Source organism: Hibiscus syriacus, unplaced genomic scaffold (genome assembly GCF_006381635.1).
Source record: "Hibiscus syriacus cultivar Baekdansim isolate YM2019G1 unplaced genomic scaffold, ASM638163v2 tig00116971_pilon, whole genome shotgun sequence".
Lineage (NCBI taxonomy): Eukaryota > Viridiplantae > Streptophyta > Magnoliopsida > Malvales > Malvaceae > Hibiscus > Hibiscus syriacus.
In genome coordinates, this window is record NW_024063495.1 from 4,048,204 (window position 1) to 4,062,263 (window position 14,060).

The window sequence follows — 14,060 nt, forward strand, 5'->3', positions numbered from 1 at the left end:
CATAATTCTTTTTCAATTTTTTGGGGTCATTATTCGAAACATTCAATAGATTTAACTATCCATATTTAAAAACTTCATCAACTTAATCTTTTTTATACGATCAAACTGAGCGAGTCCATCATATCAAAACAATAGTTGGATAATTGCATTATGCCATAAAGTGGCAACAAACTATTGTTAAATTATTATTATATCTATAAAGTAACAATAAAGTAATATAACATTTTAGAAGAAAAACAAGTAATTTAAGACAAGGAAGAAGATTTAAATAATGAAAATTTCCACTATGAATAATTTTATCGTATTATTTCAAATTAGGACCTAAGTAATGGATTTTATAAATTTTAAGGACAAAAAATGCTAATTTATCGTATTATTTGTAATAATATTGTATACTCAATTTAGGGTTTTGAACTCTTAAATTAAAGGTTTAGACTTTTAGGGTGATTTCAATGGTGATTTTGGTGTTGAAGAAGATGAAGGGAGCTTGATGTTTTCTTGCCTATTTAATTGCTAAATTTAAGCCAAATAAAAGAAATATAAAAAATTAAAGAGTAATTGCATCACACATCCTTAAACTATTACCCTCATTTTATATTGGTCCTTAAACTTTTGAATATTCCAATTTAATCCTCAAACTCTGACTCTAATTCTAAATTAATCCCTAAACTTTTGAATATTCCAAAATCATCCCAAACTATGATCCCCATTCTATATTGGTCCCTAAACCTTTAAATGCTCCAATAATGTCTCCCAAAATCATTCAATATGTAAAGGTTTAGGTACCAATTTAGAATGAAAGTCATTGTTGGGGGGTTATTGTGCAATAAACTCAAAATTAAATTATAAGAATTTGTCACTTATGTAGTTTATTCACCAAAAAGAAAATGGTGAAATCATAGAATCAATCATTCATATTTTCATCCTTTTCAAAAAACCATTACATGATTTAATTAGCCTTTAATCACTTATCTTTTTCCTTTTGTTTTCATTTGAACACCTAAGTTTTTCCTTTTTTTTTTACTAAAGTCGTGATATTCTTCATTTATCACATTTAGCCCTTAAATCATTTTCAAAAGAAATTATACTTTAATCATATTTATTCAATGAATTTAATCTCATTTTCAGATATTCAAAAACATAGAAATATCTATTAGAAAAAAATTCAATCATCAACATCAAAAAAATATTTAGATCGGTTTTCGAGATTATACAAGTTGAATTTCATGATAAGTGACATTATAATTCTGAATAAGTATGATTATATAATGAAGTAAAATTGGGTAAGATTGTGACATAAAAATTAACTGAGTATTTGATATTTCTTTTTAGCTTATGCAGAATTCTTGTATGTTATACCACAAATAGGATCATAAGAGATTATATATATATTGTATGGTACGGGCTTCTCATGATATGATATGTTAAGTACACTTGAAGAAATATGATTCATTGGTGAATGATAAAAGTTCATTATTAGTACAACACATTAGTGGTATGTACAAGTGTTTTGTTTTGTCTAAATTATTATTTAGGATTGTGTTAGTTTGAGCTTGTTATGCTTGTTCGTGATGTGGTTCGTAGTCCTTCTATGATGATATGGTATGCCATGCGAATGATTGAATGCATGCTTGGATGTAGGTAGGAAGAGTTATGCCTAGCTAAGATTAAAATGAAAGATGACCAAGTGAATAGTAATTAGGTGAACTTGATTGTGCTTCATTTTAGTTAATTTCCCTTAATATGCTTCATTTTTTGCAATTTATCATCCAAATTAGGATGTGTTATCAAAATTAGGTATGTGTTATTTGATGTTTAAAACATGTTCATGTATGTTAGAAAGCATAAAACTTGTGGAATTATAATTTTGCCTCAAAACTCTTAAATGTTTGCAAAAGGGTCCTTACCACCTAAAATTGATTTGAAATCGATTGTTTGAGCTCTACAATTATTCTGAATGATTTGGATTGGCCTAAATATTATTGTAAATTAAAAATTTGTCTCAAATATCCAAATGTGACCAATCTTATAAAATTACAATTTAGTCTTTAAAATTTTCAAAATTTATAATTAGACCCATGTGCGACACGTCTTCTCTATAATGTTTGTTCAGGATATCTAAGTTCTAATCTTCCATGTTCATTGTATGTTTTGCTATATTTTGTGTTTGCAAATTTCTAACTATAATTAAGTTTTAATTTGATCAAATTATCAAGTTTTTCTTTCTCGTGATTGCATTAATACTTAAATAATTAATATTCTTTTGATTAGTTAAATAATTAATGTTAGATTGTAAAAATTTAATATAATTTCTATTCACATATGTGACATCTCCAATTCATGTCTCACTTTCAAATAGAGAAAAATAATTATATATAAGATATTTAAAAAAGCTAATTCATATAACAATCTTTTAGCTTTTTTTTGTTGGATAGAACACAACAATTATGATAAGATTAATATAATAAAATTAATTATTATTTTGTCACTTTAATTATATAATTTTTAATTTTGTTAAAATATATAATCTTTCGCCATAACCATAAACTTGTCTTTTGTAGTATTGAATTTAAAAAAAAATATTTAGGAAAAAGAAATAGGGTTTCAAGCAGGGGAAGGAAAAATGAAGGAAACGAACTGAAAATGGACGGAATCAAAAGTTTAATCTTTAAACTATTGCAATTTGAGGGAACTTTCTGGTGAAAAACAATGAGGTGAAGAAAACCGGATTGAAAAATGAGAAGAAAGTGTCGGATTTGGTGGCCAAAGCAGCTGTCTTCAGCCCAACTATCTTGCTGTAAATTTCTGTTTGGTTGGTTCGTGACTTGTTCTTCGGATTCTCTTGACATTGTCGTCGCTTTCGCTTCCAATCACAAGTCTTCTTCGAATCTGCAATTTGGTCTCCAGGTAATGCAGTAATTTCTGATTCCATTCTGTGAAGGTTTTATGAATTCTAATTGCTTAGGGGAAAATGGAATTTAGGAATCGAAGAAAATAATTTAGTACTTCTGTTGTTGAAGTTATTTTTTGCTGAGTTTGTAATGCTTCAGGCAGACCACTAATTCTGGTTTTAGTTTGTAAAGATTTTATGAATTATAATTGTTTAGGGGAAAAGGGTACTTAGCAATTGAAGATATGAAAATAGTTGGTGTGTTTTTGAAGTTAGAGTTTGTAATGCTTCTGGTAATGTACTATTTTTTCCATTATTTTTATTTTTAAGAAGTTTATGCATGAATTATAATTGCTTAGGATTCGGGGTACTTCGAAATTAACGAAACAAAATTGATTCTTGGGTTAAAGTTAGATTTTGTAATGCTTCAGGTAATGTACTAATTTTTCCATTATTTTTATTTTTAAGAAGTTTATGCATGAATTATAATTGCTTAGGATACAGGTTACTTCGAAATTAAAGAAACAAAATTGATTCTTATGTTATGGAACAGTTATCTTGCTGAGCTTGTTTGGCGTCTGGACATGGTTTAATTTCAGGAGTTTATTTGAAAATGTTGGTTTTCTTTTCTTGTTAACAGGAGATCCTCGATTCTATAAATGGAAATATGCATGTATCTCTTCAAGATAAATCAAAATTTTCTTTGTTGGGTCAGTATAGAGCTTGTCTCGGATATGGTCAAAATAGAGTAGAAGAGCATGATATGAGAAGCTCCTGTGCTCACGGTGTAGATGAAGTTAGCAAATGCTGTGGACAATGGAGCTGTGGATGCCTTAAATTTGATGGAGTATTAGGCCAGTGTAAACAGACATCTACAGAATGTAGTTACTGGATTGAGTTGGCATATGATTCTCTTCGTCTTCAAGCCAAGGGAATTCATTGGGTTCCTAAATTGCGCCATCTTCATTGGAAGCGGGAAATAGTGTTTCAGTGTGATGTCCATGTATGAAATTCAAATTGCTTCTACTTTTTGGTTTTTCGTTTGAGTTGTATTTGTCATTGGTGATTAATCCATGGCTCTTCTTCCCGAACAAGTTTAGGTTATATTATATGAGATTCCAATATATGGTGCTCATCATTTCTCATTACGATACTGGAATTCTTCTGAGCATGGGAAAGCTTCTCTTAAGAAGCCACAGTGGGTTGATGAGCTTCAACAAAAGCAGTATTTAAATGACACGGTAAGAATAGTTCATGAGAACCTTAGGGTGGAGTTAGGACAGCTTATATATTCGTGTGTGTGTGTGTGTTAAGTTAATTTTTTTTTGAAAGCAGGATACAGTTGTTCTGGCAATCAACAGTGCCGCTGCAGCACAGAATATTTTTGAGAGGCATGATAGCTGCAAGAAATCCTCTGCAGATATTCCCATTAATTCCATGTAATCTCATTCTAACTTGATTTACCACATGCTTTTGCCTTGTATCTCTCTGCATTTTCTCATGTGTCATTATGTGGCTTTGCAGGTTTTGTACCTTCGTGTGGCATATATTGGCCGTATCATTGGCATCATTATCTACAATTTTTTATATTTTTCTTCAATTTTTCCATAGCTTTTTGAATTTTGAATCACAATCATGGATAGACTCTGCATCAGCAAAGGCATTTAGCAATACCTGGATAAATTTCCGAATTCGTTGTTCTCAAATCTTATATTGGCCGATCTTTCTGAAGGACAATGACCTCAGGTGGCAATTCTGTAGAATATAGTGAATTCTTTTAGTGATATTTTTCTCAGTCCCTATTGAGCCGAGACATGTTTTTGTATATTAAGTTTTAGAACAATGCCTGTTATGCCTCCCCTCTTTATCTTGATGTATGTAATATAATGTTTTTTTGTCAGGTCTCAAACAAGTGTGGAATGTGCAGAAAAGGTTGCATTACATAAGCATTCCTTGTGGTCAAGTTTGGTTGTTGATATCTTTTTGGGAGATTTGATTGGTTTGGCACTCTTATTTCACACAGAATCTGTCTGTTCATGGGTTTCAAATTTTGCCAGTGATTTAACAAATGAGTTGTTGAGGTCAGGTTCTGTGTGGTTGATGGGTGTCCCAGCTGGTTTCAAGTTGAACATAGAATTGGCTGAAGTTCTTGGCATGATTTCTCTTAATACAATTCAAATTTGGTCTACTCTTTGGATTTTTGTGGGTTCTCTCTTCATTTATTTCATCAAAGGACTTGGTATATTAGCTATTCTTTTGGGGGTGACAATACCTGCTGCTTTGGTCATAGACATGATTGTGATTGTGACATTGCATGTATCAACACTTCATTGGTTAATCTCGATCCTCTATTCACAGCAGTTACATGCGCTAGCAGCTTTGTGGCGTATTTTCAGGTTCCACTTCTGCATTCCCTATTTTGGATTTGATTGGCTCCTCTAATCCGGTTATTTGTTATTGTAAGCTAAAATCACTTGAACGTGTTGTTATAGTAAAAATATAGTAGTAACATCTCTGTCATACCGGGGTATTGCTACCTTGCAGTAGAATGAATTAGGAGGTTTATTTGATTCATCAATAGAAGTATTAAATCTAGCTCTGAATGATTTTGGGAGCTTCTGAAGCCCATTTTTTGTGCACAATGGTGCAGCAAAAACTCAGAGATAGAACATGTTTGTAGATCATTCCAGGTCCAACAAAATATGAATGGTATTCATGGATCCTATTTCGGAGATGGGAAAAAGGTGCTCGTGAGAGGATTCTTTTTCATGTTCTGGGAAAACATACCATATCATATCACGAGCTCATGACTTCCATCTCAATCAAAGTGTTTCCCCATTTCATTTTGTCTAGAATTCTGTTTCAGTGTAAAGTACTGGCTGCTTGGAGAAGGGATCCATTGCTCTTAAAGGCCAGTGTTTTTTATTTGTTATATACCGATATGATATCAATGTCATTATTTTGTCATGCATCTGTCATTGCCTGCCCAACAGCTTTAGCTGATTGAATTTGAAAGGCATGCGAAGATATCATTTTTTATTTGAAGTAAACTATCAATAAATTTATTTAGTTGTTTCAAGCTGTTCAAGAGTTCATGTGTTATTTGCAGGGGACGTAAGTGGAATCCTCTTCGTCAAAGATTAGATAGCTTTGATTATACCGTGAAGCAGCATGTTGTTGGATCTCTTCTATTTACTCCTCTTTTGCTTCTATTGCCAACCACATCCGTTTTCTATATTTTCTTCAGCATTATGAACACAGCCATCAGCCTTAGCTGTATGTTCATTGAAGTCATCATATCTGTTATCCATGCAACTCCTTTTATTAAAATTGCCCTTCGGTTGATAAAACCTAGGAGATTTCCATTAGGAATATGGTTTGAAATCATAGCCTGTCACAGTAATAGCAGGCATTCCCCCTGGAGTGCTTATATCGATAAAAACAGTCTGCCGATTGATGAGGCGCCACAAAAAGAGGATATAGATAGAATGGTATCTAGCGTTTTGATTTCAATTCTCCACAGCAATTATTTGAGCATAGGTGAGGCCTGGATCAATTCTTTGAACTCTTGATTTTCTTTGGATACTCTAGATCAGAATGGACAATTCTTAACAAATCTTAGCATACACCATTTACTAAAAAGATTAGAGGACCTAACACATGAGAAGGTGCTTATTTCTCCATCCAGGATTCTCAAGGCTTTTATGGGAAGTGTAAAAAAAAGTTCTCATGATGCAATAAGCTAAACCTTTTAGTTTCTCTTTTCCGTTATTTTCATCTGGCAATTGAATATGACACTTAATATTCGTCCTATTTTCATTAATGTTAGTATGTTTTTTTTATGTTTTAGTTCTTTGTTTGCTTGGGTTTTCATTGGAATGCCTGTAAGCTAACCATTGTGGGAAAAACCTTACAGGACAAATGGTCTTACCCCATTACAGAAAAGCTTTTTCAGGAGTTTCTCGATCATATATTGCGATGTCAGTGTTTGGACTTCTTAGTGGTAACAAGTAAGTTGACTTAATAAACATCGCTGTGCTTTTCGTTCGTGCTTTCACATTGTATTCTAGACTTAAAATTTGTGTGCCCTCTGCCCCCTCATCTTTACAGAGTTGCATCTACTTTGGGAGCTACACTGCCTTCAACAATGCCATGGTTGTCTATCCCATACAAAGAATATTGGTGCCTATGTCGTAATTCAATTCTTGCATGTATGGTAGATTGCAACTATAATAGATGTCAAGATTCAAGACCATCTTCATTTGGCCTAACTTGAGTTTTCAGATATTTTAGCTGTCGTCAAGCTTCTTTCCGAATAGGTAGAGAATTTTGGTCGGACATGAGCTGCTGCTTCATTTTGTTTGGTTCAAACTTAGGCATCGGAATTAACAAACGGCTTCTCAAAGGAGATAAGGGGATAAAATCAGGGTCTTACCTCAGTTGATTCATGTGAACACTCTTAATAAGTGGCCTCCAAAAAGTTTCGGATTTGAATCCCAACATCCGAATCCTGTTTTCTATCCCCAATAAGAAAGGAGATGGAGGGTAGCGTCGGAAGGAGATCAAAAGGGGAAAAGGAAATTAAGGAAAAAGCTGGAAATTCATCTTGGTTATATCCATCTATTAGAAAATCATTTGTATGTTGTTCGAGATTGTGTATAGTAATTATTCAATTCTATTTCTAGTTTGGTTTTTTTGAAGTACCACATTTTTGTAACCCTCTAACCATAACCATTGCTTCATTTTTCTTGGTGGATGAAAATTGAGCTATATATTTTACCTTCTCCAGGACTAGGACTAGGTTGAACCGAAGAGGTCTGAATTAGAGGTGCATAAAAAATTCGAATATCCAATTTTGCGCAAAAAAATATCCGAAACTGGATTTGAGAAAAACCGGTTTATTTTAAACTGGATCGGATATATAAAAACTGGATGGTATAACCGGTTTGGGAAAAAAATTGGACGATCGGTTTTTTTACCGGATTAAAAATCGGTTTGAAAAAAATCGGATAAAAAACCGGTTTTTATCCGGAAAAAAATTCGGTCTGGGGTTTTAAAAACTAGCTGTTAATATAGCTGTTGTGTGGTTTTTATGACCGTTTTTTGACATTTTTTTTTCTAAAAATAATCACCATTTTACCACCCTAAACATGTATAAATAGGTTGAGGATGTATTTGGTTGATTCTAACTTTCTCAAATCTTATTACACAACACCTAAACATCTCTCAAATATTATTTTTGTAATTTTTTGTTCATCATGGCTACAAACCGGTTTTTTAAAAAAAATCGGTTTTTTCAAATCGAAACCGGTTACACCATCCGGCCCTCCAAACCGATTAGGATCCGAACCAATTTTTTTAAAATCTGATTTTTTGACTAGGTGAAAAAACCGGATCAATTTTTTATCCGACTTTGTGCATGTCTAGTTTGAAGCTTGCATTTGATGAAACATTTGTCTGAACCTTATCGTCCTATGATCCAATGGTTAACAGGGTAGAGGATCTCTTTGCCCCACGAATGAGAGAAGCTTGCGAAAAAACTCGTTCTCGCTGTGAGGTCCAGTTTGAAAGTGGATAACACAACATTGTCTGGCCAATTATGTTGGTTTCACGTTATGTCATATTCGAACTCAGGTCAATTTTCTCCGCTGAATTTCATCAGGTCAGGTTAAATTCGATCATGTTGGGTCACTCAAGTTTCAGATCATTTAAATCAGATTCAGTCAGATTCAGGTTATCACATATAATATATATATTTTTTGGAACACTTTAATACAATGCCTAGTCACTATCTAGACCCCTCTCCGTCCATAAATCGAAAGATATTGCATCAAACCCGATACATCCTCTAACAAACAAATCTGAAAAATTGTATTAAGCCTAATGTATGACAACAAACTCAACCAAATCCAAACGTTTAGGCTTTAGGGTTGCAATGGATACATGCATAACCCTTTTTTATTCCAAAGGCAGCCTGCAAGATGAATGTCACTCATAGTGCATAAACAGCTCAATCCCAAATACATTTTATTTCAAAAATAAAAATGATCGATGACCAAAAACTGTGCTATAACGAAGACTTCAGAGAAAGAGGCTTCATGGAAAATGAAAGAGGTTTTGCTGCATGCCTTTTCGATAGCTGCGACTTGGTATACAAAATTCGTTGCCAATTTTAATAAAAAAAAACTAGTTGCCAATTCGCTACGTCATTGATCAACGTAGGAAGGAACGGGAAGTAAGGGAAATGGAGCGATGGATGCATATGCTATAGGTGGCCGTCTGAGTGGACTAGCGGTGACATTCCTCAATTTTTTTCTTCCGCTCATCATTTCCACTTTCAGTTACATCTTTGGTGAATGATGAAATCTCGGCAATTCTGTCTGGATTATCCGCGAGGCATTGCTGCTCATCAGAGAGGCGATGGAATAGGAGGCCAGACATAAATACGGGAAGATATAAAAGGCTGGCATAAAACATCCTTCTTGCTTTTAGAGTAGTCCGGTCACGATAAAATGAAAATGCTGCAGCACTTATTGCTAGGGTGATAACTGATGATTCAAGACAAAACCACCCAGAAGCCACACCCCCTACACAGAATTTCACTGGTTTATATATTATGAAATATAATGACTGTAACATATAATAAGTCCATATGGATCATACCGTATACTATAGTACTAATTAAGATTTTTATGCTTCCAATGTTTAAAAATTGCGAATATATATTACTAAATATTGCATGTTAAATTTTAACAAATATAAACAAGGACTACCAAAAGAGGAGACACTATGATATATTTAACGTTTGGAATTAAGGTAACTTACAGTCATAGGCTATGAACCCCAAGGGGACAAGATATAGGCAGTTCCTGAAAGCCACAGCAGCTGTCCTTCGACCTGAAGCATCCGTAAGTGAAAACATCTTGTACCTGAAAATATAACGAAACATAGAAAATGAAGTGGAGGGAGAGGGAGCTGGACCTTGTGAAATGCATAAAGAATTCACGATTCACATTCAAATGCACTGACATATCTCACATTAACACAAAGAGTCATCCCAAATGACTTCTGAAAATCTGAACTAAAATATTATCATTTCAGGAAAAAAAATAAACTTTCCACTTTCCAAGTTATATAATCAATATCATGTCTATAACAGTGGAGATACTTGAAGAAAATTTCTCGAAGCCAAACCCAAATTTCAACACAAGACAATAAGAAAAGGGCAGAACGCAAAAACAAAAATGTTCAATTTCCTGTGCATAAAGAAAAATGAACAGTAGCAATGTTGGAGAGAACAAATACTGAAAATGCTTACCCTCCTGCAGCATAGTCATCACGGCACAAGTATGCTAGGGCCATAAAATGGGGTATTTGCCAAAAGTAGAGAGCTGCTGGAAGAATTAATCCATTGAGAGAAATCTGACCAGAAGCTGCAGCCCATCTAAGAAGTCAGAACAGTAATTAAGAAGCCTGTGTAAAATAGTTAAATTTAAATGAAAATTTAATGCGCAACACAAAGCAATGCCTACCTTAGGATCATCATTTTTAATAAATAAATAAATAAACAAACGACCTCAATGCGGTACATATACGTATTTAATCTACAAGACAGATCCACATCTGTCAAACAGTGTGGGGATCTTCTGTTTTTTTCTCCTTTCATTTTGAGGGAGGCTTCATTTTTAATCACCCATGTCAACTAGGGGCAAATTTCAAATGAAAAATGTTAAGATAAAAGCAGAAGGATGCGTTAAAAATAATATGGCCAGTTGACAGAAAAATCAGATTAGTTGACTGCACAAGTATCACCTCTATGTCAGGAAAGTCCACCATGAAAACGGAACCAAATAGACCCATTTCTGCCGACTAATGTTTATAGGAAGTCCTTATAAACAGCCTAGATCATCAATAATAAAGCACTCTCTAAGGCAACAAGATTCAAGAAAACCCACATTAGATGCTAGCAATGAGTCAGACAACCTCTTCTATCTCATCATTAAGACTTCCAATTAAAACAATAGTCATAAACGGACTGTATCTTTGGGCCTTCTGTTATTTACAAATTTCTTCCCAATGCCATCAGAAGCCAAAAGATAAAGCTCATATCATAGATCACTTCGCTCACCGCAAGCTACGAACTCCTATAGACAATTTTCATCACCAAAACTGTTCATCTTTCTTAATCATCATAGTTTCAAGAAGAAAAAAACTACTATTCAGAAACCTAAGCTCATTGAAACTGCCTAGTCAAAACATGTCATCATCATCGACTTCTCATACAAGGCAGTTAATCACAAAGATAAAAAAATATATAGGCAAGCATATGGCTGGAGTTCCATCCGAAGTAGCCCAAATATGACATCGATATCAATTTACTAGGCAAGTATCTTATCATAAAGAACAAACAATATATACAGCATATTGCTGGACTTCAATACAATAAACTTTAGTTCCAAACTGTTTCTAAGGCATACAAAATTTGACAGACATGGAAAAAAATGACATAATTAAATACAAATACCAAACATAAAAAATAAGCAACTATAATTTCTTAGATGGTCATCACAATAATGAGTGGTATTTAAAACAGTTACCCTAGAAGAGGAGGAATAGCACCAACAATAGCTCCAACCCATGTATTAACAGAGTGAATCTGCTTCAATGGAGTATAGACAAATGCATATAAAACAAGATTGGAAGAGGCGAGGCTAGCTGCTAGCATATTAGCCTGCAATAACCTTGTGGCAGCAGCAACATTAGTCACCCAGCTGACAACATTTTAAGCATTTGATGAAGCTAAAATAATAACATTTTGACATTAAAGAATTAAAGAAAAGTGAGTGAATTGATCTGGTGACCTTGCATGCCAACAAAGCAGTGCCGGCAATTCCAACAAAAGCTGCCCAAGTGACTGCATGTGGTAGTGCAATGCGTCCTGAAGGTAGAGGTCTTAGCCTTGTTCTCTTCATTTTGCCATCATTCTTTATCTCAAACACCTAACCACATAATAACACTGGTTAACTGATATGTAGGTCAATCTAGTTAATTCATGAAGAGTAACTTAAAATACAACCACCATGCACAATCACATCCTTGCAAATCAACAAAATCAAAAGTAACAAAAACACAGTTTTCAAGAAAGAAGGAAAAAGAAAATTACAATTTGAAAGTCATGAATTCAATTCTTAGAATTTCAAAGAATTTAAACTGTTTCCTTCCCTATCGCCGTGTAAGAGTACTTATCTATTGCTTCTATCAAGAAAGCTATCTTCACGGATTCAAATCAGGCCCAATGAGCGATAAGCCCTATCTTCCTTCATTATACTGCAACATTTGCTTCCAAGCATACTAACAGAACATTCCTAAATAACCTAAAAATTGTAAGGTATACCCTTAGGTTAATCTTTCAAAATCAATAACAAGTGACAAGGATGACAGAGCCTTGATAGTTTAATCCATCAAAATTCCAATATGCAAAGTTCTCAAAGGCACTAGGGAATTAGGATCCTTGTAGTACACATGGTCTAGGGTGCTAACTTTTTGCAAATTTATTTGTGCATCTTTACATCCCCTACATATTAGCCATCCTGATCCTAGTTTCTACCAAGGTTCATAAAAAGGGAAAAAAGGGGGTTAAAACATCACATAAGGGCCTTTGTCGAAGTGCAAACTTTTGGCACCTGAAACGTGCCTCCTCTGTTACAAAAGAGTTACATGAATGGCAACCCCCAGAATAATGATGTTTTTCTTCATTTCACCCTTATTTCTTTACAAAACATACTTCCAAATATCCATGAAAGACGATAGGTTTACCATTTTACAAGAATCCTTATCCTTCAAGAAATGAAAGAGAGAAACATTGCTAAATGTGGACTTTGTTTTGAAAAACAGAGATATCAGTTAGCATCCTTGCAAGTATAGATAAAATGTGATTATTCAATCAGCTCAATCAAAACTATAATTAAGGTTTCTTAAATTCTACAATTGTGCTTAACAACGCGTTCAATGAAAACAAATAAAGACTTAAAGGCAACCTGATTCAAAGAATTCGCCGAAGCAGCAACCATCATGGTGCCAGCACAGGTGCAACAAAGCCCCGCCAAATCAACAGCTTTTCCACTCCCTAACACATATCCAGTCCCCGAAGTCGCCACCACCAGCATACTAGTAAACCGAAACCCCCAAAACAAGTCAAATTAAAAAAATATATATCAAATACTCAACATTCGCCTAAAAAAATCAATTGAGATTTGACCTGAGACGAGCCTTGGAGAGCTCCCAGTAACACCGGCCGTAGTGACGAGTCAGCTGGATCGCATCAGTAGCTTTGAAACTTAAAGGCCGAAAGGCATCAGATTTGTTAGCGAGAAACCCTAGCTTTATAATGGAGTCCGATGAAGGAGATGGTGAAGGCGCCGCCGATGAGGAGTAGAAGCGTTGATGAGGAGAAAGTGTGTGATCCAAGATGGCGTTCGGAGTGAAAATATAGAAAGCGGATGCGTAATGGAAGTAATTAAAATTGGTGGAGGATGAAGAAGCGAGAAGCTTCGAAGAGAAGCTTAATGTGGCTGAGTTTCGCCACATGGTTTTTCGAAGGGGAACTTTTCGAAGAAAATTTGGGTAACTTAGAGGTTCAAGTCTCCAAGTTGATGAGTTCTTACCGGGTAATGAAACGAGCCGCCGAGGTAAGACACAGGCTACGGAGTCCCGCAGAGGAAATCGAGTTTCAAATCTTATTTTATGACTTAAATTTTATTTAATTTATTGAGTGGAATGTTATTTAAATTTTTATTTAATATAAATATTTATAATATTTTGATATTATTTAATTTTAATTTAAATATTTTTTATAATTGTATATAATATATATTTTCATATGTGATATATATCATATAATATTAAAAAATTCGATTTAAATTTAAAAATTAATTTATTAATTATTAAAAAATTGAGTTATTTGAGTGCTATTTTATAACTAGATTTGAATTTGAAACTTTTTCTAATTAAGATGAGTTTATAAAATTACGAGTCGAGTTAAAAAAAATTGAGTCGAATCATGTCGAAAAGATCAATATTTTTAGTCTAATCAAATTAAAAAAAATTATTTTTCGAGTCGAGTCAAATTTTACTTACCCTAATTTCAGTCGAAATGCATTTGTATAAGGTT

General features: G+C 33.8%; 2 protein-coding genes across 3 annotated transcripts; one reads left to right on the forward strand and one right to left on the reverse strand.

Moving 5' to 3' along the window:
- Positions 1-2,572: 2,572 nt before the first annotated feature.
- LOC120191692 lies at positions 2,573-7,584 on the forward strand. Of its 2 annotated transcripts, XM_039194606.1 has the most exons (10): positions 2,573-2,907; positions 3,531-3,893; positions 3,991-4,131; positions 4,226-4,329; positions 4,415-4,636; positions 4,792-5,035; positions 5,249-5,286; positions 6,000-6,430; positions 6,807-6,900; positions 7,001-7,584. In XM_039194606.1, exons 1-10 carry the CDS (start codon positions 2,737-2,739, stop codon positions 7,164-7,166), a joined length of 1,974 nt encoding a protein of 657 aa, XP_039050537.1. In that variant the 5' UTR covers positions 2,573-2,736; the 3' UTR covers positions 7,167-7,584. The 2 variants fall into 2 exon arrangements, with proteins under 2 accessions (XP_039050537.1, XP_039050536.1); XM_039194605.1 differs by having other exon boundaries at positions 2,577-2,907; positions 4,792-5,286.
- A 1,516-nt stretch (positions 7,585-9,100) lies between these two features.
- LOC120191723 (protoheme IX farnesyltransferase, mitochondrial-like) lies at positions 9,101-13,547 on the reverse strand. Its single transcript, XM_039194639.1, has 7 exons — positions 13,149-13,547; positions 12,928-13,057; positions 11,752-11,889; positions 11,488-11,621; positions 10,209-10,334; positions 9,716-9,819; positions 9,101-9,477 (listed from the first exon to the last, which is right to left on the reverse strand). Exons 1-7 carry the CDS (start codon positions 13,475-13,477, stop codon positions 9,179-9,181), a joined length of 1,260 nt encoding a protein of 419 aa, XP_039050570.1. The 5' UTR covers positions 13,478-13,547; the 3' UTR covers positions 9,101-9,178.
- Between the last annotated feature and the right edge of the window lie 513 nt (positions 13,548-14,060).

Coding starts and splice junctions, on each gene's coding strand:
- LOC120191692 (XM_039194605.1), top strand. CDS start 2,737: ATGAGAAGAAAGTGTCGGATTTGGTGGCCAAAGCAGCTGTCTTCAGCC. Junction 2,908..3,530: donor ATCTGCAATTTGGTCTCCAG/GTAATGCAGTAA, acceptor TCTTGTTAACAG/GAGATCCTCGATTCTATAAA. Junction 6,901..7,000: donor GGACTTCTTAGTGGTAACAA/GTAAGTTGACTT, acceptor TCATCTTTACAG/AGTTGCATCTACTTTGGGAG.
- LOC120191723 (XM_039194639.1), bottom strand. CDS start 13,477: ATGTGGCGAAACTCAGCCACATTAAGCTTCTCTTCGAAGCTTCTCGCT. Junction 9,820..10,208: donor GATGACTATGCTGCAGGAGG/GTAAGCATTTTC, acceptor TTATATTTTCAG/GTACAAGATGTTTTCACTTA. Junction 9,478..9,715: donor GGGGTTCATAGCCTATGACT/GTAAGTTACCTT, acceptor AATTCTGTGTAG/GGGGTGTGGCTTCTGGGTGG.